The sequence below is a fragment of the Perissodus microlepis genome, chromosome 15 (genome assembly GCF_051167445.1).
Source record: "Perissodus microlepis isolate ML-2025 ecotype Zambia chromosome 15, ASM5116744v1, whole genome shotgun sequence".
NCBI lineage: Eukaryota > Metazoa > Chordata > Actinopteri > Cichliformes > Cichlidae > Perissodus > Perissodus microlepis.
This window is the reverse complement of record NC_140475.1, coordinates 14,637,579-14,660,102: the sequence shown is the minus strand read 5'-3', so window position 1 is coordinate 14,660,102 and position 22,524 is coordinate 14,637,579. Positions and strand designations below refer to the sequence as shown.

Below are 22,524 nucleotides of genomic sequence, written 5' to 3'. Positions count from 1 at the left end.
CAAAAATCCCATAACAGTTTTCAGTTTGTTTTATTCAACCAACAGTCCATAGCCCAGAGATATTCATTTTTATGTAAATAAGTCACAGAATGAAAGCCACAATTTAGAATTGAGAAGCTAGAGCCAGAAAAAGCTTAGCAAATTTAGTTGCTGATTAATTTCCCTTCAATTGAATTGCTTATTCGACTAATCGTTTACGCACTTGAGGGATTTGCAAAACACTTTGCTTGTTCCTCTTCAGGCCTATGTGGATGTGGAAAGTGTAATTTGGGCTTGTTGAGGTGCTTCAAGTGTTTGGCATGTCCAACCACAAGGAGACTCTGGGAAACACTGGATGCCTTTGCTTACAGTGCTACTCCACAGCCCTGAACTGAATAATACTTAGAAGGTTGATGCATGGATCTGTCAGTGGATGGGTGCATTAGAACAGCATCAGTTTCTGATTCATGCTTCTTTTCACTTTCTTTCAACACCTACCAGCTAAATAATGCAGGTGTCATTGTTTACTTTTAGGAAGTAGTAGCCACAAGTTTCCACACCTAAGAAGCCCATATTGTTTAAAGCTGCAGAGTGCAGTGCTCAGTACTCTTGGTTGCTGCAGAGTTTTACTTTGCTCTGTTCCACCGATTTCACGATGATTGTTGGCACAATGTCCTAAAGCCGCAGCTGTGCTGATCAGGCTTTTGTTTTGCCTTTTTAGAAGCGAGGCTGGCATGAAATGGGATTTGTGGACAGAGAGCGGAGACTGGTCATGGGGAGGGCAGCTGGTAGACCAGGCGATGATGAAGCTGCCATCTTTGCCACATGGGGACCCTGTGGAGATGCAGTTTAGATTAACTTTCCACTTAGTGAACAATGTGTCACTTACAATATGGACGACTCTTTTGCCCCAGAAATCGTCTTGACAGCTGCACCTCTTGGGACTTGTTTGTCCCAATCAGGATTGGAGTTGTGGTTGTGCATTTGTCCTGCCCATCAAATGATTCCCCTCTCAGCATGAATGTGACCATTTGCTCTGATCAGAAATGAGACATTGATTCTCAGTGGCTTTCTGTCAGTATAACCTTGACCTGTAACCCTTATTGCAGTCACCATAACCGTTGGTCTGTTCCTCCCTCTGCCTTTGAGCTTCTCTACCTTCCTTCATATGAGTGAGACATATCGCAGAGGAGCAGGGAGAGCATTAAGCTTCCTCCTCTATGAAGACCAATCGATACCTGATCTGATTAGGCCTCAGCACATATGTACCACTACAAACCCTGAACGCCAACAGATTAAGAGCCCCATTGCTTATCTTAGCCAATAGCTATACATTTCAGAGGCTAACCGCTCTCCACCCTTCGATCTTTACTCATTTTAATTGACGTTTAATAAGTGAGGTCAGTGGGGTTTTTTTTTCCATGTTGTTGTTCCATGTTCAAACTGGGATGCGTAAATCTGTGGTTGTACTGCTGCAGCCTCGCATGAGCATCTTGGAAGGATAAAGGAGGAGGTGGGGGTGGAAGGTGGGAGAGAGAAAGAGAGAGAGAAGGGAATTGGAGGCAGAGGGGTGGGGTGGGGGGGGGCTTCTAAAGGAGATATCAAAAATGTACAGCTATACCAATGCCAGTGTAAGCACTTCTATTGAAATCAATAGAGCTGCTCTCAAACTCATTTTGGCTTCTAACAAGAGAACGGTACCAAAATGACAATATCCATTATCTTTTAAATATGTTGTTTTCTGAATTCCGTAAATCAGCCAGCGAGTTGGTTCACAGACATTGCACACACACACAACAGAAAAATACTTTTGATCTAATTTTCCTATATTTAAAATTTTTTGGTAGCACACAAGGACTTTTGTGCTGACAGCCAGTTTAAATTTGAAATCGGCACATAATTTTGTTAATTCTGAACAAAACCTGGATAATAAATGTTATTTTCACAATAGCCTACCATCTGAGATGTGACTATTCCTTTAGATATGCTCCTGCACATCAAATGCAGGTGAAGTCTCTTAAATTAAACTGTTATGCATATCACATCAATATTAATATTGGGGTCTCCAGTACTTGGGCAAAGTAGGAACTCTCAAATAAATTTAGTCAACAGGTCATGCTGTTTATTGCTATCCCAAGTGGTAGCCACAAAGTGGTATTACGGATTATTAGGAAATAAAAAGGTAAGAGTTTTTCAGCACTGAGCTTATTTATAAATTAAGTTACATCTGTAAACTGTATATACAGGGAGTGCAGAATTATTAGGCAAGTTGTATTTTTGAGGAATAATTTTATTATTGAACAACAACCATGTTCCCAATGAACCCAAAAAACTCATTAATATCAAAGCTGAATGTTTTTGGAAGTAGTTTTTAGTTTGTTTTTAGTTTTAGCTATTTTAGGGGGATATCTGTGTGTGCAGGTGACTATTACTGTGCATAATTATTAGGCAACTTAACAAAAAACAAATATATACCCATTTCAATTATTTATTTTTACCAGTGAAACCAATATAACATCTCCACATTCACAAATATACATTTCTGACATTCAAAAACAAAACAAAAACAAATCAGCGACCAATATAGCCACCTTTCTTTGCAAGGACACTCAAAAGCCTGCCATCCATGGATTCTGTCAGTGTTTTGATCTGTTCACCATCAACATTGGGTGCAGCAGCAACCACAGCCTCCCAGACACTGTTCAGAGAGGTGTACTGTTTTCCCTCCTTGTAAATCTCACATTTGATGATGGACCACAGGTTCTCAATGGGGTTCAGATCAGGTGAACAAGGAGGCCATGTCATTAGTTTTTCTTCTTTTATACCCTTTCTTGCCAGCCACGCTGTGGAGTACTTGGACGCGTGTGATGGAGCATTGTCCTGCATGAAAATCATGTTTTTCTTGAAGGATGCAGACTTCTTCCTGTACCACTGCTTGAAGAAGGTGTCTTCCAGAAACTGGCAGTAGGACTGGGAGTTGAGCTTGACTCCATCCTCAACGCCAAAAGGCCCCACAAGCTCATCTTTGATGATACCAGCCCAAACCAGTACTCCACCTCCACCTTGCTGGCGTCTGAGTCGGACTGGAGCTCTCTGCCCTTTACCAATCCAGCCACGGGCCCATCCATCTGGCCCATCAACACTCACTCTCATTTCATCAGTCCATAAAACCTTAGAAAAATCAGTCTTGAGATATTTCTTGGCCCAGTCTTGACGTTTCAGCTTGTGTGTCTTGTTCAGTGGTGGTCGTCTTTCAGCCTTTCTTACCTTGGCCATGTCTCTGAGTATTGCACACCTTGTGCTTTTGGGCACTCCAGTGATGTTGCAGCTCTGAAATATGGCCAAACTGGTGGCAAGTGGCATGTTGGCAGCTGCACGCTTGACTTTTCTCAGTTCATGGGCAGTTATTTTGCGCCTTGGTTTTTCCACACGCTTCTTGCGACCCTGTTGACTATTTTGAATGAAACGCTTGATTGTTCGATGATGACGCTTCAGAGGCTTTGCAATTTTGAGACTGCTGCATCCCTCTGCAAGATATCTCACTATTTTTGACTTTTCTGAGCCTGTCAAGTCCTTCTTTTGACCCATTTTGCCAAAGGAAAGGAAGTTGCCTAATAATTATGCACACCTGATATAGGGTGTTGATGTCATTAGACCACACCCCTTCTCATTACAGAGATGCACATCACCTAATATGCTTAATTGGTAGTAGGCTTTCGAGCCTATACAGCTTGGAGTAAGACAACATGCATGAAGAGGATGATGTGGACAAAATACTCATTTGCCTAATAATTCTGCACTCCCTGTATTGCACAGCAAGTCATATTATTTGTTCTGTTTGGCAGCTTTTGGAGCAATGGAGCAAGCTATGTCCGCTAACTTTACAGTATCCAAATGGATGCGTTATGAAAAGCAAAAAATCACCCACGGTGTAGATGACATGAAGGGAAAACTCATCCATAGAAAACAAAACCATGTGTGTACCAAGCTGTAAGTTTTTTAATGCTGTTAAGCTGGAAATTGTAAAAAAAATAAAATAAAAATTGGAGCCAGCCTTTCTTACTTGTGAACATTAAAAACTAAATCTAATCATTTTTCAGGAGGAAGTTAAAAAAATTTGGAATCAGAACCTCAAAAACGTTCTTCTGCAGTGAGAGACTGAGAAAATTACATTTAGTGGATGTGGGCGTGTGTCATACTAGGTAGACAAAAACCCAAATTACCCACATTGCGAAATAGCGTTGGTGGCAAAATAGAATTCACTGTATACATACTTTATTTTTTAATTTCTTGTCAGCTACTATAGATAGTGTGTTTCCCTGCTTGAACCCCTGTGACTTGTGTACATCCAATGTGAAAATTACTGATTTCTTTTTTGCCCTCACCTATACTTCAAATGGCATATAGTAATAGTAATAGTAATAGTAGTAATAGTAATAGGCCTATAGTAAAATAGGCCTATAGTAAAATGAATGTGTGAATGCTTGCTCTCGTGCATTCTACATACTAGCACTCGTGTTTATAAAATGCCCAGTGAACATTTAGCTTGTGTGTATGTGTGCATAAACAGCTGTTGGAAATGCCACAGAGAGCTGGCTTGCCGTGGGCCCTCTGCCATCGAAATGTCATGCTACATGGGGGAAAAGCTGTGATACCTCATCCCCCAACAGCCACACTCTCGCCCAACCTTCTTACTACATGCACACACGCGCACGCACTCCTGACTGGCTATATTGTAATGCAACGCCGAGCCACAGACACATTCATCACGCCTGTTGTCATTAGAAACAAGCCTCATTATACGCAGAGCCTGTGGTTTATGATTAATATTTGCAAGGGGTGTGGCAGATTGTCAAGCCCCTCCAATCCATTGATTTCATTGAACAAGAAAAACATAGATGGGGGAAGAAGATGGAGGCTGCTGAGGGGTAAGTGTGTGTGTGGGTGGGTGGAGGGTGAGCTGCAGGGGCATTCCAGCCATGGTGTGGGAAATAAGATGAAGGACAACGAAAGAGAAAGAAGGGTGACATAATCAAGGCCCCCGTACTCCTTGCTGCTGTAAATTGTCTCTGGAACTTTTCTACGCAGCTTCATTAGTAAGTGTCTTTTCAATATTTATGGCTATGTTAATAAAACATTAGTACCTGAGGCCTTTGTGGAGAGCTGCAGGTGGCTGCAGGTTTTTAGTAATATTTGGATCATAAAGAGAAGTTCAAGTAAGTGTGATGCAGAGTGACTGCAAGGAGCTCACCTGTGGTGGGACTAACATTTGGATGACTGTGGCAGCTCTGATGGTGGGTAGTTTGCAATGCACTGCCTCACACCACCTGCTTTGACTGCTGGTACTTTTGTCATTCGGTATTGATTGTAGGTAGTGTTGTAGAGTAACCATAAACTGCATTAACGTGGACGCTGTTTTTGGACGGGTTTTGTATCAAGCATTGAAGTGTTGAGTTGGGCATTTGGAGATGAATGCACACAAGCAAATTATGAATATGGATAAGAAGCAGGGAACACTGTAAATGACAATGTTGCCACACTCTAATGCATACTTTCCTTTTTAATCACCTGTTTTTCTCTAAATGGGACCAAAATGTGCATAATGAACATCACAATGCATTAAAGAAGACTTCAAGCTAGCAATTGACACCATAAACTCATTAAGATGTTTACTCTGGTATTAAATAAAGTGAGAAGCTCAGTCATTTTCACATAGGCTTCTTTAAAGAAACCGCTGGAAAGAATCTAGGTTTCCTTTTGCAGTGCACTCTCAAAGGTTTCACTGTAAAACTAGATGTGAAAAAAATTATAGTTTACTAAAATACAAATGAAAACTTTTCACAAACAGTAAAAGTAACTGAAATGATTTTGTGAACTTTAAAAAAAGTAACTAAAATCAAATCAAAAGGAGAGAGGAAATATCCTTAGTTTTAGTATTTATTAGTATGGTAACTTTTTATTAGAAAACTTGCCTGATGAGCCTTTGAAGGCGGTAATTTTTAAGACTGGATGAGAGTCAATTTTATTTCAACAAGTTCTGTGTTTTATTGTAATACCAGTGCTGATTTTCCTAAATCTTCCTAAATCTTGCCTCTGACATTTGCCCTCTAACACTGAAACTACTAAAAACGCATTGATAAAGGTAGGAGCCAGATTTACTAAGGTTTTTTGGCGTAAAACAAATTGCTGTCAGTATCTACAAAGACACTGAGAAGATTGTGTGTAAGAGGCCGGGATGTTGCGTTTTTGCAACTGAGCCTCTTGGATTAAAAAAAAAGTATAGATTATATAGCCACCTAATTCAAAATTTGTTTAGTGAATTCAGAGGTGACCTCGAACCTTCACCCAAAGGGAGTCAGCTTATACTAGCAACAACAAAATCCTTCCAACTCTTTCATTTTTGGTGTTGGTCCTTTTCAGAATACTGTGGCTTCTGTGGCAGGAATTTCATGAGGTTCAAAGCTAAATGCCTGAAAAACAGAGAGAACAGAGCGAGGACGATGTCGTCTTTGGACCCTATCCTGAATATACTCAGGCCCCGGTTTGATATCAGGCACAGGAAGTCTTAAAAAGCGGTCTATTTTTTCATTTTGATGTTTTAGATGGTTTGATAGTTTGAAGGTGCTTTTTGTTTTTGGTCCGTTAACAAACTAAACACATTTTTCCCTTAATAAAGTTTTATTACACTTAAACAGTGAAATATTAATTCAACTTGTAAACTTAAACTGAACCACAGACAGTGCAAACAGTTTTCACTCTGATTTCGTAGCTATGATCGAATATGGCTGTTTTTAGTCGTAGATCTACACAAATTCAGCTGCATGCACTTTGACAGCACGTGAGGGATAGATCACAGATGGACAAACCTGCACAAGACTCACCATGAAATCTGCTAATCCGTTTATTTATTTGTTTATCTTTTTAATTAACATTGATAGATAGCATAGATAAATTGTGCTGGTACTGTCCACCAGTTGCAAAGTATAGAAATAAACGTTTGTCAATCAAACATTTCTGGTTCATTTTATCCCTTCAAGTGTTGTAAGTCAGCGGTCCCCAACCCCCGGGCCTCGGACCGGTACCGGTCCGTGAGTCGTTTGGTACCGGGCCGCGAGAGTTGAGGCTCAGGTGTGAAATGTATGGTTTTCAGGGTTTTTATCGGTTTTCAGCGTTATTTTGTTATCATTTTCATCGTTAACTCGGTTTTCCTTGGTCTTTTCACGTGTGTTATGAATAAATCTTCTTTTTTTCGGTACCGGTACTAGTTTTATTTTGTTGTATTTATCTGCGACACCTTAAAGGCCGGTCCGTGAAAATATTGTCGGGCATGAACCGGTCCGTCGCGCAAAAAAGGTTGGGGACCGCTGTTGTAAGTTGTCTTAATACATGAATGCTGCATAACGCTGTGTCAAAAATATTGTTGCAGTTTACAGTTCTACATTGGAACCTGTCAATTAATGAAGCTTGTTTCCATTATAATGACTCTGTCAGGCAGACTGCCACATAGGCCTACTTTTAACGTGTACGTGTGACCTATATTTAAATGCTTTTCTGATTACAGTGAACAAGTCTGTCCTGTTAGTAATTACCCGCAGCTGGCAGATTGGGCATGACATATGCATAAAACAGCAAAACCTTTGTAGATCACCGCAAAACTAACCCATTTGGGGTTTGCCCTCACAAGCCTTGTTTTGCCCTGTTTAGTAAATCCAGCTTTAAAAGCAGAGCTTGGTCCATTTGAATATTTAATATCCTAACAAATCTCTGAAATCTCAGCTATATAAAGTATTTTTACAATGGCACCAGCCTCTAGAGGCAGAGGCTCAAGTAAACAGTTAAACGTGAAGTAAAGGAATGAAACAAAATCAACCTGGCAATGACACGGCAAGTGCTAACACACATAGTCAAGTATACTAAAACAATGCTAACACAACCTTGCAAAGCCAGAAGCATTTATGGCGAAACTAAAAGCTGAAATGTAAAAATAGAAAAAGAACTACAGAGGTGGAATATCATATGCCGCAGAAGAGAATGGGAAAAGAGAGAGCAATAAGATATCTGCTGCGCCTAGATATGAACCTAACAGCTAGATGTGAAGACCTGCAGAATAGACTGAGAGGCAATAATTTGAGAATATATTGTGTGCCTGAGGGGAGTGAGGAAAAAGATGTTAAGGAGTTTGCAAAGGAGCTGATACAATTCACAAATAGAGAGCTCACCGTTCACTAACAACCAAACTAAAAAAAACCACCAGCGATCCTTAATTGTAATATGTGTGAACTACTTGGTCATACAAGCATGGACCTCAAAACTTGTCTACAAAGAACATTTACTTCGACCATAACTACTCACTTTTTTAAAAAAGTCATCCCCCAGCATTACATTCGGATACAGGCCAGGACTTTGACTAGGTCACTCCAAAGTCTTCATTTTGTTTTTCTTAAGCCATTCAGAGGTAGACTAGCTGGTATGCTTTGGATCATTGTCCTGCTGCACAACCCAAGTGCACTTCAGCTTGAAGTCACAAACAGATGGCCGGACATCCTCCTTCTGGATTGTTTTGGTATACAGCCGGTTGGTTCCATTTATCACAGCAAATCTTCCAGGTTCTGAGGTAGAAAAATAATCCCAGACCATCACGCTACCCCCACCATATTTTACTATTTGTATGGTGTTCCTTCTCCGAAATGCTGTGTTAGTTTTACGGCAGACGCAGTGAAACTTAAACTTTCCAAAAAGTTTCGCTTTTCTTTCATCAATCCACAGATTATTTTCCCAGATGTCTTGGGGATCATCAAGATGTTTTTTGGCAAATGTGAGACAAACCTTTGTGTTCTTTTTGGTCAGCAGTGGTTTTCTCCTTGAACTCGAACATGGATGCCATTTAGTCGTTTTCTTATTGTTGAATCATGAACTCTGACCTTAAATGAGACGCCTGCGGTTCTTTAATATTGTTCTGGGTTCTTTTGTGACCTCCTGGATGAGTAGTCGTTGTCTTCTTCTTCGAGTAATTTTGGTCGGCCGTTCACTCCTGGGACGGTTCGCCACTGTTCCAAATTTTCTCCATTTGTGCATAATGGCTCTCACCGTGGTTCAAGTCCCAAAGCCTTAGAAATGTCTTTGTAACCCTTTCCAGACACTTGGAAATCAGGAAGGGGGAAAACAATTTTTCACACCACTGTACATGCTGTCCACACATATAACACTAAACAAAGAACCCACCCAACAGTTATTACCTCATACCCAAGCTATCAATAAACAATTCCTGAGCACAGGAAAAATGGAGCCAATGCAGTAGTTTTCTTTTCCTTGATCAGGCAGATGCCAGGGTTTTTTTAAGGACTCCCCCAAACCTTTTTGACAATTTGATAAGGAAAAATTAGAAAAAACATTTAAGTGTTGATGTTGAGTCTCGTGATCAAATGTCATTCTGTCATGTTCAAAGAACAATTATATACTGACTCTGACTCTTGGCTTTCAAGTTATGAATATTCCCCACAGTCTTTGCCTATTTAGGCAGAAGAACGGAATAAATTGTGAGGCTAAAGAGAGACTGAAACTATAGATAGTCGGGCGTATCTGGGGGCACTCGGGGTTCTCTTCCCCCATTTTCCTTCTTCTTTTCTTGTACCTTTATATGTCCTATTCATCTGCATGTGTTTTATTTATTCCGCTGCATCTCTCTTCTCACACACTCCCATTACCAGTCTTTTCCCCGTCTTCCCATTTTACCGTACAACTCCCTTTCCTCTCCTTCCTTTTTCTGTCCTCCCTCTTTGTTTTCAGAGTACTCCCACTGCTGCTCCCATCTGTCTTCTTTTCTGTGTTCACCTTCTTTTTTATCCAGTGTGAATTGCTCTGTTAATCCTCTCAGGGTTGGGCTCCAATTTACCCTCCCTCAACTCCACATGTCCATCCTACCACCTCTCCTCCTCCTTTTTTTTTTTTTTACTCAGGCTGGGATGGAGCTGCCTCATCTCCAGGGAGGCAGGCAGGGGGAGAGTTGCATGAGCCGGGCTGGGAATGGTCCCTCCCTGCATGCCTGGGACACAGCTGTGAAGAACAGAACTGTCTTCCTCTCTCCATCCTTCTTTCTCTGCACATCTGGTGCGTAGGGGGGACTGGGCCATGCTGTGCTGTGTTGTTTTGTCCTTGGCGCGACACGGCTGCCGGATTTTGGCCGGGCCACTTTGTAGTAGGTTTGGATTTGAGATGCAAATCAGCCCATTGCTATGCCCACACGGATGAGCCAGGCTCCTTTGGTTATAGTAAGCAGTGGTTATTAAGCCAATGGATTAATTATTAGCCACAGTACTAGCGTGGGCCCAGTGCCTTTTTGAGTTGTTTCCCTCTGTAGTTTTCTTCAGCGGCTGGCTCAGTAGTAGCAGGTGGAGTGTCGCACTAGTTGCATTATGTAACTCCACCCCAATTTAGATCTGACTTCAAATAAATGAAAATCAAGCTGCTGGTTGGCTCCTTTCCCCATGGATATAAATAGCATTTTCAAATCTTATCTAGAAACAGTGTTGTAGAGGGGAGAGGCTTTGAAATGCAGCCCGACGATTAGGATCCCATTGTTCCGCTCCACACCCCCTCCATTCTCCCGACTGCTTACAGTAAGCCTGAGGTTCTGTGTGCATGTGACTATACGCGTACTCTTGCACATGTGTATGCCTTGATCTTTAGCACGTGTGATTGAGATAGCAGGTAATGGCAAGATAGCATGTGCATCTGCATGATGTCGTGGATTTGGGAGTTTGAGTAATAGGTGTGTGTGCGTGTGTGTGTTGCTGCTGGGTGTGTCTTTGATGATGGATGCTGTGCTTCTGCTGCTTACCCCACTGCTCCTCACAGAATTAACAAGGTTGCTAAGATACAGTGGGCTTATATTAGATTAGGTTATCTGCCGTTATTGCTGTTACTATATTTTACCCAGCACCGTGAAGCTTTTATTAATTTGGAAATTTACCCTGCCATGGAATGAAGATGCTGGTATTTGTGCGCCATTGCTCCTCTCCTCTCCTGGCTAAGAAAGGGGTTGTAGTACTGAAAGCCCCCTAGTCAGATGTCTACCCCACCCCGTTACAATCTGGAGGCGGATCCAAACCTCTATTCATCATTAAGACCATTTAATCCAAGGCCTGGGGCCCAGTGTTTCCATTTGATGGAGAACAAGCCAGTAAAATAGATGACAAGAGGTAGTGATATCACTTTGGTAGAGGCTTATTGGTGTGCAGAGGTGTTGTCCCTCCCACCGGTAGATGTCAGCCCAATCCAGTGTTTGACCCCCCAGAGCAGCTTCTCCGGGGCTGGAGGGCCACTTGCACTGCTGTGAGGAGATAAAGAAGAAGAAACAATAGAGGTGCCAAGTGGGCTGCTGAGAAAATGAGACGATACCCTACTATCCCAGCGCTAGTGAAATTGCAGATTTTTTTCACATGTACAGATGTATTGAGCAACTTATAGCCAGCTGGATTTCTGTGTCCTTCTTTCAAAGCAGCAGGGTATATAGTCTTACTCATGGCGGAAGTGTCACAATGGGACTGGAAGCAAACTTTATCCATTCTGCTCTGCACTGATTTGTAATCTAGCTAAGCCCCGTTGCTGATCCATATAAGAGCCTCCGAGGTTGTGCGTGTCAGTGTATAGGTGTGTTCTTACACCTTGAAAGTAGAGTGCAACATTTAATAGGCATCTAAACACATCTATACACCGGCACACTGTGTGTGTAAGCTATGTGATGGGTGTGCAAGGACCTGTTATAAGAGAAAACCCCATTAGTGTGGAATCCCAGGGAGATGATGAGAGTTGACTGTTTTATGTCCTGGAAATGATTAAGTGGAACAGGCTAGCGGTTTATGAAGCAGCAGTCTCTGCTAGCGGCTAACAGACTGACAGCACACAGACAGCTAGCTAGTCAAGCAACTTACTCTTTTACAGACGCTTCCTGCCTAGTTGCATGCTAGCATTACCTATATCACAGAGACACCTAACCTGGTCTGTTTGCTGACTTCATTGTCCGTTTCACCATCACTAATAGCATAGTTTTATTTTTGAGGCTGCAGCTGAGTCAGAGTTATAAACCAAAATAAACTAATTCTAAGTCGGTTATGGACTGATACTTATATAGTGCTATTTAACACATGAAGCACTTTTTTACTTCTCATTCCCCTTCTTACCTTTTATCTATGCTTTGTTAGTGCTTAGTAACATTCACTCAGTCAGGGATCAGTCCATCGACCTTCTGATTGGTAGATGATCCACTCGATCACCTGAGCTACAGCCTCTTATCACTTCAGGTTTATACTAATCAAAGAATAGACTATAACTAATTAATGCAGTGCAATATTTGGAGATCCTACTCACAACTTGAAAACAACAATTCAGATGTTTTGTCTGTTGTTTTGCATGTTTGCTTATGCATAAGTCTTTTGCATCATCTTGTGACATCATCAAGAATGGCAAATGGCGGGCAGGCGGAGTGGACACATAATTTTATGAATGCGATAACTCGAGAAGGAGGCAGCGTAGGAGGTTCAAACTGATACCACATCTCTGACGAGTTCGAAACTCAGTGACCTCAACCTCAAGGTCAGAGGTCAAGTTTTCTGAAAATCTCGTGAACACAATAACTCGAGAAGAAGGTCTAATGGTACATCGCAGTCTGCACTTTTCTCCACCTCAGATAGGTGATTTGTAACGCACAGTCATAGTTTTACCGTTAAATAAGTTTTTGCACAGCAGCAGTACTTAGATTGTCTGGAATAACTTCACTGATGTGACAAATCTTGTCATGTTTTGTTTTGTGTGTGTGTGGGACTTGCTCAAATCGAAGATCAGGATTTGCAGTTTTGATGTGATTTTATTTTCAGTTATATTAATGTGCGTACAGATGTTTACCATAATCGTCACCACTACATACAGCAGATGGCAATGAAAAGACACCTTTTACTGAGGCATAACTTATTATTAACATAAACAAAAATGAGCATTTTTTGTAAATGACATAGTTTTTGTCACTCCTTAACAAATAAGCAATGTATATTATTTCGACCCCACAGTCTTAGTCCAGCTGAAAGTTTCTAACCCTCTGAAATATAAGAACAAGAACAGTCAGCAAGGTTTCTTGCAGGATCCTTTCCAAACAAATGACCGACATTACAGAACGAGTTCATCTACCTGGTAACACAGCTCTGTCATGTAACCTCTAGAAGGGAAGCCTCTTGGAAATGAGATAGGGTGCTTTCTAAAAAACTAAAAAGTTTCCATTTGCTCTTGTAGTCCATGTTGTAGTCTTAGTACTAAAGACTGGTCACGGTAGGGAAGACATTAGTTGCAAGAAAGCAAACAGTCAATAGGAAGAACAAAAGAAGAAAAAAGACTTATGAATGACATCTCAAAACCACTAGCTATTATTTAATTCTTTAACTTTTTATTTGCTTTTTTTTTTTAAATGGACTCTGCATCCAAGTACAATCCATCACAGAAAGGAAGTATCAGCCCAGATGTTCGATGGCCACACACACCTCAGTCAGCCAATGATTGCCTCTGGTTTTCTAGATTGATGTGTAGGCAAGATATCTATACTGTACCGGGCATTCTTCCACAGGTTTTATTGGCATTGTCTCCATTATTCCAAGGTCAAAGATACATAGCATCAAACTTTTGTCCTATGATGACATTTTTTTCCACTTCCTGATCAGTTCTCTTTTCTTTGTACTCTTGATGTGCTCTCCTGTGCTCTCCCGTGCACTAGCAGTTTACCCTTTAAGAATGTGCACGAGCCTGTGTTTGCGTTAGGGTGTGATCTAGATCTCATGCGTGAGTGGTGCTGCCCTGCGTAATGCTTCTGAAGCACAGGCCTCCTGTTCCCCTCCCACTACTTTAGCCTGGGGACATCCGAGCTTGTGCACTCACACACATTCACAGGCAAATATAAGATGATAAGAGTCAATACCGGCAGACACCCCAGAAAAAAGGAGATTATATAGAAAATTGATCAGGATAACGGAGATACCTGTATGGATAAATGCAATACTTTTAGGGACGTTAAATCAGTACTCAAAATACTTGTTTTTCACTATTTATTTTTTAATCATTGAAACAATTCAATAGCAATGCACTATAACATTGGTCCAACTTTGTAAATAGTTACTTAGTGGTTCTCCTTTCTTAATATAATATGACCCAGACAAATGTAGAAAAACAATGTAAAAAAAAATGAACATTTATCCCTAGACTCAATATAAATAACACTGAAAAGAAGAGGACAGTTCAAGGGAAATATTTGGTTGCACTTGTTATCATTGATGTCCAATATAAAAACTAAATGCATTTGCTCAGAACTGAAACTTTTCTCATAAGATATGAGCCTGACCACAAAATAGCAGTCAAATAGTCTGTCTGGGGTTTAGCCGTCTGTCTCCTGCTGGATGTCCAGCCATGTAGAAGCATTGACCTTTAGGTTGCAGTATGTACAGTATGCAGCATGGGGTATAGCACCCTCTGGGGTGGGACAGAGGTCACTGCATTGCGTCTTTACTGTCACCGGGAACAGAGTTGCACTTCCTCAGCTGCTCACTGATCAGGTATCATCGTCGTGCTTGTAGAGTTGGAAGTAAAACCCTGCATGTGTTTGCTCTGATGATTAAATCCCTGGTGGCTACTACACCGCATCAGGTGTGAGTAGAATGCAGGCGGGCAGTGAAGGCTTGAGCTGCAGATTCACCTGGAGAAAGGTGCATGGGTGGAGCTACACGGATGGGAGATATCGATGTCATAAATTCTCACGCCCCTTTTTCCCCTTCCCTTCTCTCTCTCTCTTCCCCATCTACCCTCCCTCTTCCCCCTTCTCTTCCCCTGTCTTCAGCTCTTGCACAGGATCACATTAATATTCCTTTGAAGCCTGTTTCAACTGCAGCCAGATCTCCCTGTCCCTCTCTCACCCGCACTCCTTTCCCCTCCTCGTTTTGTTCCCCTTTCTCTCCCTCTTGCTTTCTTTTTGTTTTCCGAGCTATTGTTTTCTAGGAGGGATCACTTTTCCACCATTTCTAACCGGTGCAGAAGGGAGGGGCAGTTTTATTACCCTCAGTCAGGAGTTCCCCTTGTTGCACAAATGCATGCACGCGCACATGGACGCACGCACATACACACTAAGGGGTGGTGGATGCCGATGCCTTTGACAGACCGTGTTGATTGGTTCAGAATGGTTGCTGCCTCTTGTAGGAGAGTGGAACGGCTATTTTTAGATCAAGGGGTAGCTGGGAGAGAAAGACTGAGGAGGGCTCTGTGTGTGCGCGTGTGCAAGAGTGTGTTTGTAAGGAATACTGCAGTCTTGAACGAAGTTTCGTCCTTATACACATACATACGCTCAACCTGATACACACATACACATCCTTGCACTTATGCAGCAGTCCCCCTGTAAAGCCAAGGTGGTGTGTATTCCATGTGCTATCATCCCCTTTTCTCTCCTCCCTCAGACTTTTTCTTTTGCTTCGCCACCACCCCTCTCCGACAATCTTTCTGTCTCTCTTGCTTCTGCCTTTCTTTCTCTCTTTCTGAGTAGGCTCAGTGTGCAAATGTCAGCACTTTCCTATTTATTTGCCAGAGCCTAGAGCAACGTCCTGCTCCCTCTGTTTACCTCCACAGCGCTGCCCCATCGGCATCGCTTTTTTCGCCATTGCCCTTCCCCCTCTTTAAAATTTTTTTTCATCTTCTACATCTTCCCATTTTCTCTTCCCCAACTCAATCTTTTATTGCCCGCACTCAGATCACGCCATACTTTCCCATCTTCTTTATACAGCTTTGTTGCGTTCTCTTCATTTGAATTCCTCCCCTTTGCCATCTCAATTCCATTTTTTGCACCATTCTTGCTTCACCCATGTCCTTACCCTATCCCTCCGCCCCCACCCACCCCCACCCCCTCCCCACCCGCTCTTGTTCATGGATCATGGCACTTTCATTGGAGTAACATCATGACATTTCCAGTGTTGGCTACGACTAGTGCATCAAGTTTTTTGGCTTAAATCCACCGCCATCACCCCCTCCATTGACTTGCTTTGGATCTATTTTCAGATGCGAGTGCATGTCTGCTCATGTTTGACCCATCGGATTACAAAACACCTTATCCCTCTCTCCATTATCTTGAAATGTCTCTTTCTGTCTCCTTTTGCTTTATTACTCATTTTTCTTTCTCCACATATTCATCTTCCTCCCATCTTACTCTATCCATCACGCTATCTGTCTATCATCACCGCGATGACTCATGTGGCTCACACCTGCTCTGCAGTCGAGGGGGGTTTGCGTGAAGGTGTGGCTTTCCATAGGCTCACCGATATCAAAAAGCCTGCACAATGAAGGGTTTGGAAGGGTGTCACTATGTATTTTTCTCACACCCTGACCGTTTTTTTAATTTGCACTATGGCTTGGGTTGGAAGACAGGGTTCAGGCGACAATATAGCAGTTACACCAGACATGATTCTGATATACAGAAACACCTGCCTTATAACAGTCGCAGCTGACAAGTGTGGCTGCAACAAATAACAGCATCCTGTTGTCCCCGTTTTTGACAGGACGAAACCTGTGTGCTGGAGATTCTCTGTTTGCCAAGGCATAGGTGTGAAATGTAAGAATGAAAACAAAAACAGCAGAGATCCATTTAAAGGTGCGTGTGGAGGGATGTTTCCTGGATTTTCCTCCTCTGGTGTTTTTCATCTGTTCACAAGGAGAATCGTTTTGGTTTATTTCACTATTTTCCTTCATCTGGTAATCAGTTCAGTTTCCCACTGTGGATTCACAGGTAGGCACAGTTTGGAAAATTAGAGGAGTAAAAAATAGTAATTTTTCTTGTGTACTGCATTAGGAGGCAGACACAAGAATAAAAAGGTTTATGAACGTAAATTCTTGAGGTTTTTTTTTTGCTTTTCCCTTGTAATTACTTGCATTTATGGCAAAGAAAAATATTTTTCCTGGACTATGCATGTAATATAACATTAGAACTTGGAGCTAACCGCATTTTTTCTTCTTTCTATCGCTGCCTATCCAGTGAGTGACAGCTGTTTTCGAAACCTAGCAGAGGACCGCAGTGGGGTCAACCTCAAAGATCTCGTCCACGATCCCTCCCTGTGAGTACTGCCCTTTTCTAGACAAATGAACACACACAAACACACACACACAGAGATCAAAGTTGTTTTAAATCTACCACACACAAATGTGATGCACAGTCTCCTGCATGTGTGCGTCTTTGAGTGTAAGCCGCCTTCTTTTAGTGCAGGAGTGTAACTAAGAAGCTAAAAATATCTCTTCAGCTCAACATCAGTGTTGCCCCTCATGAAGAGAATTTCCCAGCATGCATGGCAACAACAAAAGCGCTTGCAGTTCTCTTATCTATAAGGATGAATCCTGGTAGCCGCAAGAAGTCATTATTTACTCAAAAGAAGTTGAAGGAGGGGAAATCAACAGTTGTTAAAAGGGATGTGAATGTGTCCAGTTCCACCGTGCTCATTTGGATCATTTATTTCTTAAATAAAGTCATTCATTCAGTCACAAGAGGATTAGTGAGGTTAGGCCGGGCTCACAGTTTAAGTTCATCCTAAAGGTGGGATTCAAAATGGTTGAGGTCAGAATTCTGCGTGAGCCAGTCAGGGAAAGCCGTAAAATTTCAAGCACACTATTGTCTTGTATTTCTTCCATTTAGTGATTTGAGAGTCTTTTTATACCCCTGCAAATATCACACATAGAAGTGCCATCTCATCCTGCGAATACAACACTAAAAAGTGTGACCCCCAACACCAGCCTCAGACACGCTTCTCTAGACATCCGAGCAATTTCTCATGTGACCGTAGACCTGCTGGAGCTACCCTGCTCCCTTGTCACTGTCTCGCACTATTCAATATCACCGGAGTGTCACGAGGCCCCACCACCCCCCTGTTGTGGGACCCTGGACTGATCCATGCTTGTCATGTCCTTTACGGTATGTTTATTTTGAGCCTGATGTGTAATTCATGTGTCAACTCCGTGTGACACAAAGAGGGAGTGTGAGCAGCCCTATGCCATGTCATGTGCGTCACGCTCGACAGGGTGCCAGAAAGTGATTAGGGATTCATGACATGCTTGTTTGTACAGTGTTGTGCAGCAGGAGTAGAAATTTTAAGTTGCTTGTTTCATTTTGTTTGTGTATCTATCAGTGCATGCATGCTTTAAACCATGTGTGCGTGCATGTGCGTGTGTGTGGCTGCGTGCCTTACAATATACATATTTTCGAAAGATATTTTAGAGTTGACGGGTCAAGCAAAGCAACAACAGTGTTAAAAGATCCTTCAGTTTCCTTCTGGTATTGATGGAATTGCATTTATTTGCATTAACTCTTTAGCCCTTGGACGCCTACTAGGGGTAACCCTGTATCTCTTTTCTGACCTGAGCGGTTTTTATCATACTCCAGCCCTGCTTCCAGAACAAAATCACTCGATGTACATCAGAAGTTAATGAAGGCGATCTCTTCCTATACAGTTAACTGGAAAAAAAAACATAATCTGTTTTAATGGTCATCAAACCACATCTTTATTGATGTATTTAGAGTCAAGACTTGCCGTTAAGGGTACTCGGCAGGTTGTCAGACGTCATCTTCATGAGGGTTAGAGTTAAAGATGGGCAACCCTGTTGATATTTGAATATAATAGGTGGATCTATTTTAATATGAGGGATGTAAAAGACTTACAGAGAACTCTTGGCTCGCTCGTTGTGAACTGGGATATGAGAAAATGCAATTGGCTGTTGACAGCTGATAAAAGGTTCTGTTGTGGCCAATAATTTTGTTATAGCCAGTTCATTGTGAGGCTGTTGGCTACACGTATTTGATGTTTGTCTCCATGCTGGGCTCCCACTGACTTGAGGGACTCTCATGCTACTAAAGAGCACTTGAGACGAGTGTGTTTTATACCAGTTAACTGACAGAGATGACTAGTGGTAAACCAGCTGCTGTTAAGCATAAAACTGGAAATTGGAAGGCAATATCAGCATTGGCATCTGCTCTCTCTGGTCTGTTGGGTTGTGGTGATGATTGACCTCCCCTGGCTTAAGAGTCTCCACGCCATGTTAATCCACACCGCACCACAAGTCAGCAGCTCCATCAGGTTGACCACCCAGAACGCCGTGCCCTCAATGTGCCACTGCTGCCATGACAAAGGCACATAGACAGAGATGAAAACAGAAAGAGTGGAGGGGAGCCAGCGAGGGAGAGAGTATTGCAGCACAGCAGGACACATAACATAAACTGTAATCACAGTGTCTTTCAGGCACGCAAATACACATTGGCACATGCAATCAATCAGTCTGCCCAGTTTGACATTCAGGGGTATCCAGAGGTGTGTGTCAGGGCGAGAGAAAAATGATGTGTGGCAAGTAACAGAGGGGGACAAATAAACGATACCTCGAGTCAGGGACACACAGATGAGGATGAGGTGGATGTGTGAACAAGCGGCTCTTTGTATGTGTCTTTTTGTACGCATCCATACCAAAGTGTCAGCAAGTTTTTATTTGAGTAATTTAGCATAGCGTTAGTCGAGCCCAGCTGCAATCCCAGGCAATCAGCTGATGTCAGTGCAGTCTAATATCAGCTTAAGGTTCAGGTGATAGCTTTCTATGTATTTTACTGGCACTTTTTTTTCCCTGAACACAGCTGCTGTGCATCTGCAGACTGCACTTCAACCTATCATGCTTTGTCTGACTTAAGGTTTAGGGGATGGTGTTGCTGCTTTCTGTATATATCCTTTCTGTAAGGACACTGAGATCCCTCTATCTATCTGTCGATCTATATTGGTTTGTAATTTACGGAGGACAGATGTGGTCAGGACACTATAGCGGTCCTGACTGAAATATTTTTTTATCGATCCACTTTTTGTAAAAATCTCTGATGATACTTTAATTCAAAATAACACTTTGATTGAAAGCCCATGCTGATGGGTGTTTTTCTTTGTTATTGTTTTGTTTATTTTTATTTTTTGTCATGCATTTTCCTCTTTTTTGCTTTTTGTTCTTTTTTGTAACTTACAAGTGTTAATGCTCTTTAGCCCTTCATCGCTCTACCTTTAATAAAGCTGCAGCATGCCAATTTATGAACATGAATCCCAGATATAATGATTGCAAAGCTATATAACCCAATAGATACAAGGAAACTTAGGCTCCTTCTGGCTTATGTTAATTGGTTACTGCAGTTAACATTGCGTATTATCATCTGTTGCCAAGAAAATGTTACATCTATGACATTTGCTTCATGGGTCATTGTAGCTATTAGCATTTATGTTAAAGGTATGAAGGTATGTGTATGTGTGCCTCCCTTCATAACAGTTGATCTCGTGTCTTTCTGTGTCTCTGCCTTCCAGTGACTCGTGTTGTAACGACCCTTGTCAATTTTATAAATGATTATGGCTAAGAATAGCTAGAAGCCAATCAGATGCATGATAGTAGGCCTAATTTTATAGTCAGGAGACGGTCGTGGGACAAAGACGCATCTGTGCTGCTGGAGATCCAGCACCAATAAACAGTCGAAGGCCAAACTTGTTGTTATTTCGGATTAAAATGCTGACCATTTAAATGGAAGATTCCTGGTTTTTACCTGACTTGACACCTGTGTTAAATATCAACATGTTTTTTTACTCTTTCTACATTTTAATATATACTTTATGAATATATATTTATACAGCAGTCACATAATAGTGTAAACCTCTCCTTGCTACTACTACAGTTAATATTGTCAGTACTGTTGTTAACACTTCTCCTACAACCATTATGTAGCAGTTGGAATTTTGACACTGTTGTATCACAATATAAGCAAGAAGTGAATTTATATGTATCCATACATACTACCTGCAGTATGTAGCTCTCGGTGTAACTCTCAAATACATATGAAGTAATTGTGCACATCAGTAAGAATTTAAATATACCTGCACTGCATCCTGAATGTTTTTATGGATTTTATGGATTACCTGGATAAATCTGCACCCGTGCTAATGGTTACTGCCACCATAAACAGTGGTACTTTTTTTTTTTTTCTAAAAATGGGTTGTGTTGACTTTGAACCGGTGGGTTGGCATGTGTGACTTTCAGGAAAGGAACCAGAGGTTACCACAGAAGTGTTTTGGTTGCTTCTTCTGTTGAGCTCATCAGTGGTTCACAGAAAGTTAAATGCTATTACACAATCACAACATTGTGTGATTTTCTTCCTTTTTAATTTTTTTTTATAATTATTTTTAATTAATGCACATTTTGTTGTATTTGTGCTTACATTTCAATTGAATTACTGCTGTGCCTCCTGTGTAAATTTAGTAAATCTCTGCAGTACAACACTGCCTGCTGTTGTATGACATGTACTCGCAGCAGTATTTTGTTATACTTAATTTAATAAAATGGATTTGTTCTAGAAGTCTTATCATTTGTTCAGATGCAGTTGTGCACCCCTAACCAGTGCTGGAATGGGTTTTTTTCAAGAGAGTAAGAAATAACTTTCTTATTTAAATGAGGCTTATAGGGTCTGAGATGTAGGGGGTATCCAGTCCTGGGCTGTTGTGTAAACACATCTAAATGCTCCACACCAGCAAACTGCCAAAACTTCTGCTTTATAAAGATGTTCATTCTTGCTGATCATCAGTTAATTTAATTATCGTCACCTGGCTGCTTCTCACCCTCTAAATTCCCGGCTTAGTTTTCCACAGGATTGCATTAAGTTCTGTAAAATCATAAATCTGATAAAGAAGGATATGCATGTGGAGTGAATAATGTGTGGCTGTCTGTTCGTAACCATTATCAAATTAGCTGACAATAAAGCACTGTTGTACTTTAGAGGAAAAAAAAAACAAGTGCAAAAAAACTGCATTTACTTTCTTTATTGCTTTGCATATTTTGCCATCATATCGTGACCAGTTTTGACTGGAGGAAATAACATCAGTATTTCAACCATGTTTGCTATTGAAGTCAGACATTGATGACCAACTTGAATACTTGAAATGAAGGTCTGGGCAGGTCAAAACAGACAACCTTATCACCACAGTGCCCTCAGCTGTGTAAGGCTGCATTATTTTAATGATCTAAATCGTTATACACAGTCTCATTGTAGGGACTTATGGGGGCAAAAAGCAACATCCTTGTTTAAATAGTTATATTTTAAGGAAAAGACATGTTTTGACATTAGGGTAAGGTTCAGTTAAGGCTCATATAGTAGCTACGGTTTAGGTTACAGTCAAGGTTGCAAACGTCTAACGTCATTGAAACCTGACTCGGTGTGCTGTTTCTGTGGCTCTTTGCATGTTGTTTATTGGCCATGAGTGGAGTCATGGGTGTGGAACGCCACGCTGGGCACTCAGAGCTCTCATCACAGTAGGACCTTGAAGAGGTTGGTTAGTCCACTCCTCCCCCTCCATTCCTTCATCGTTCCCTCTATCAGCGAACATGTTGCGAGGTGACCTCTTGAGAGCTTTCCTACATATGGATGAACCAACAACTTAGCTCTAATGGGCTCAGCTCCATGCTACTACCAGGAGTGTGGAGATGTCC

General features: G+C 41.6%; 1 protein-coding gene across 10 annotated transcripts in view; it reads left to right on the top strand.

Moving 5' to 3' along the window:
• gphnb (gephyrin b) overlaps positions 1–22,524 on the top strand; it is a 111,619-nt gene that overhangs the window by 18,550 nt on the left and 70,545 nt on the right. For 9 of the 10 annotated variants that reach the window (XM_084953807.1, XM_084953808.1, XM_084953805.1 and 6 more), the window contains exon 2: positions 17,024–17,102. In XM_084953807.1, coding sequence (XP_084809933.1) covers positions 17,024–17,102 — 79 coding nt within the window. Of the gene's footprint in view, positions 1–9,935; positions 10,087–17,023; positions 17,103–22,524 lie in introns of those variants that run through there. The other variant, XM_084953810.1, reaches the window with a different exon arrangement.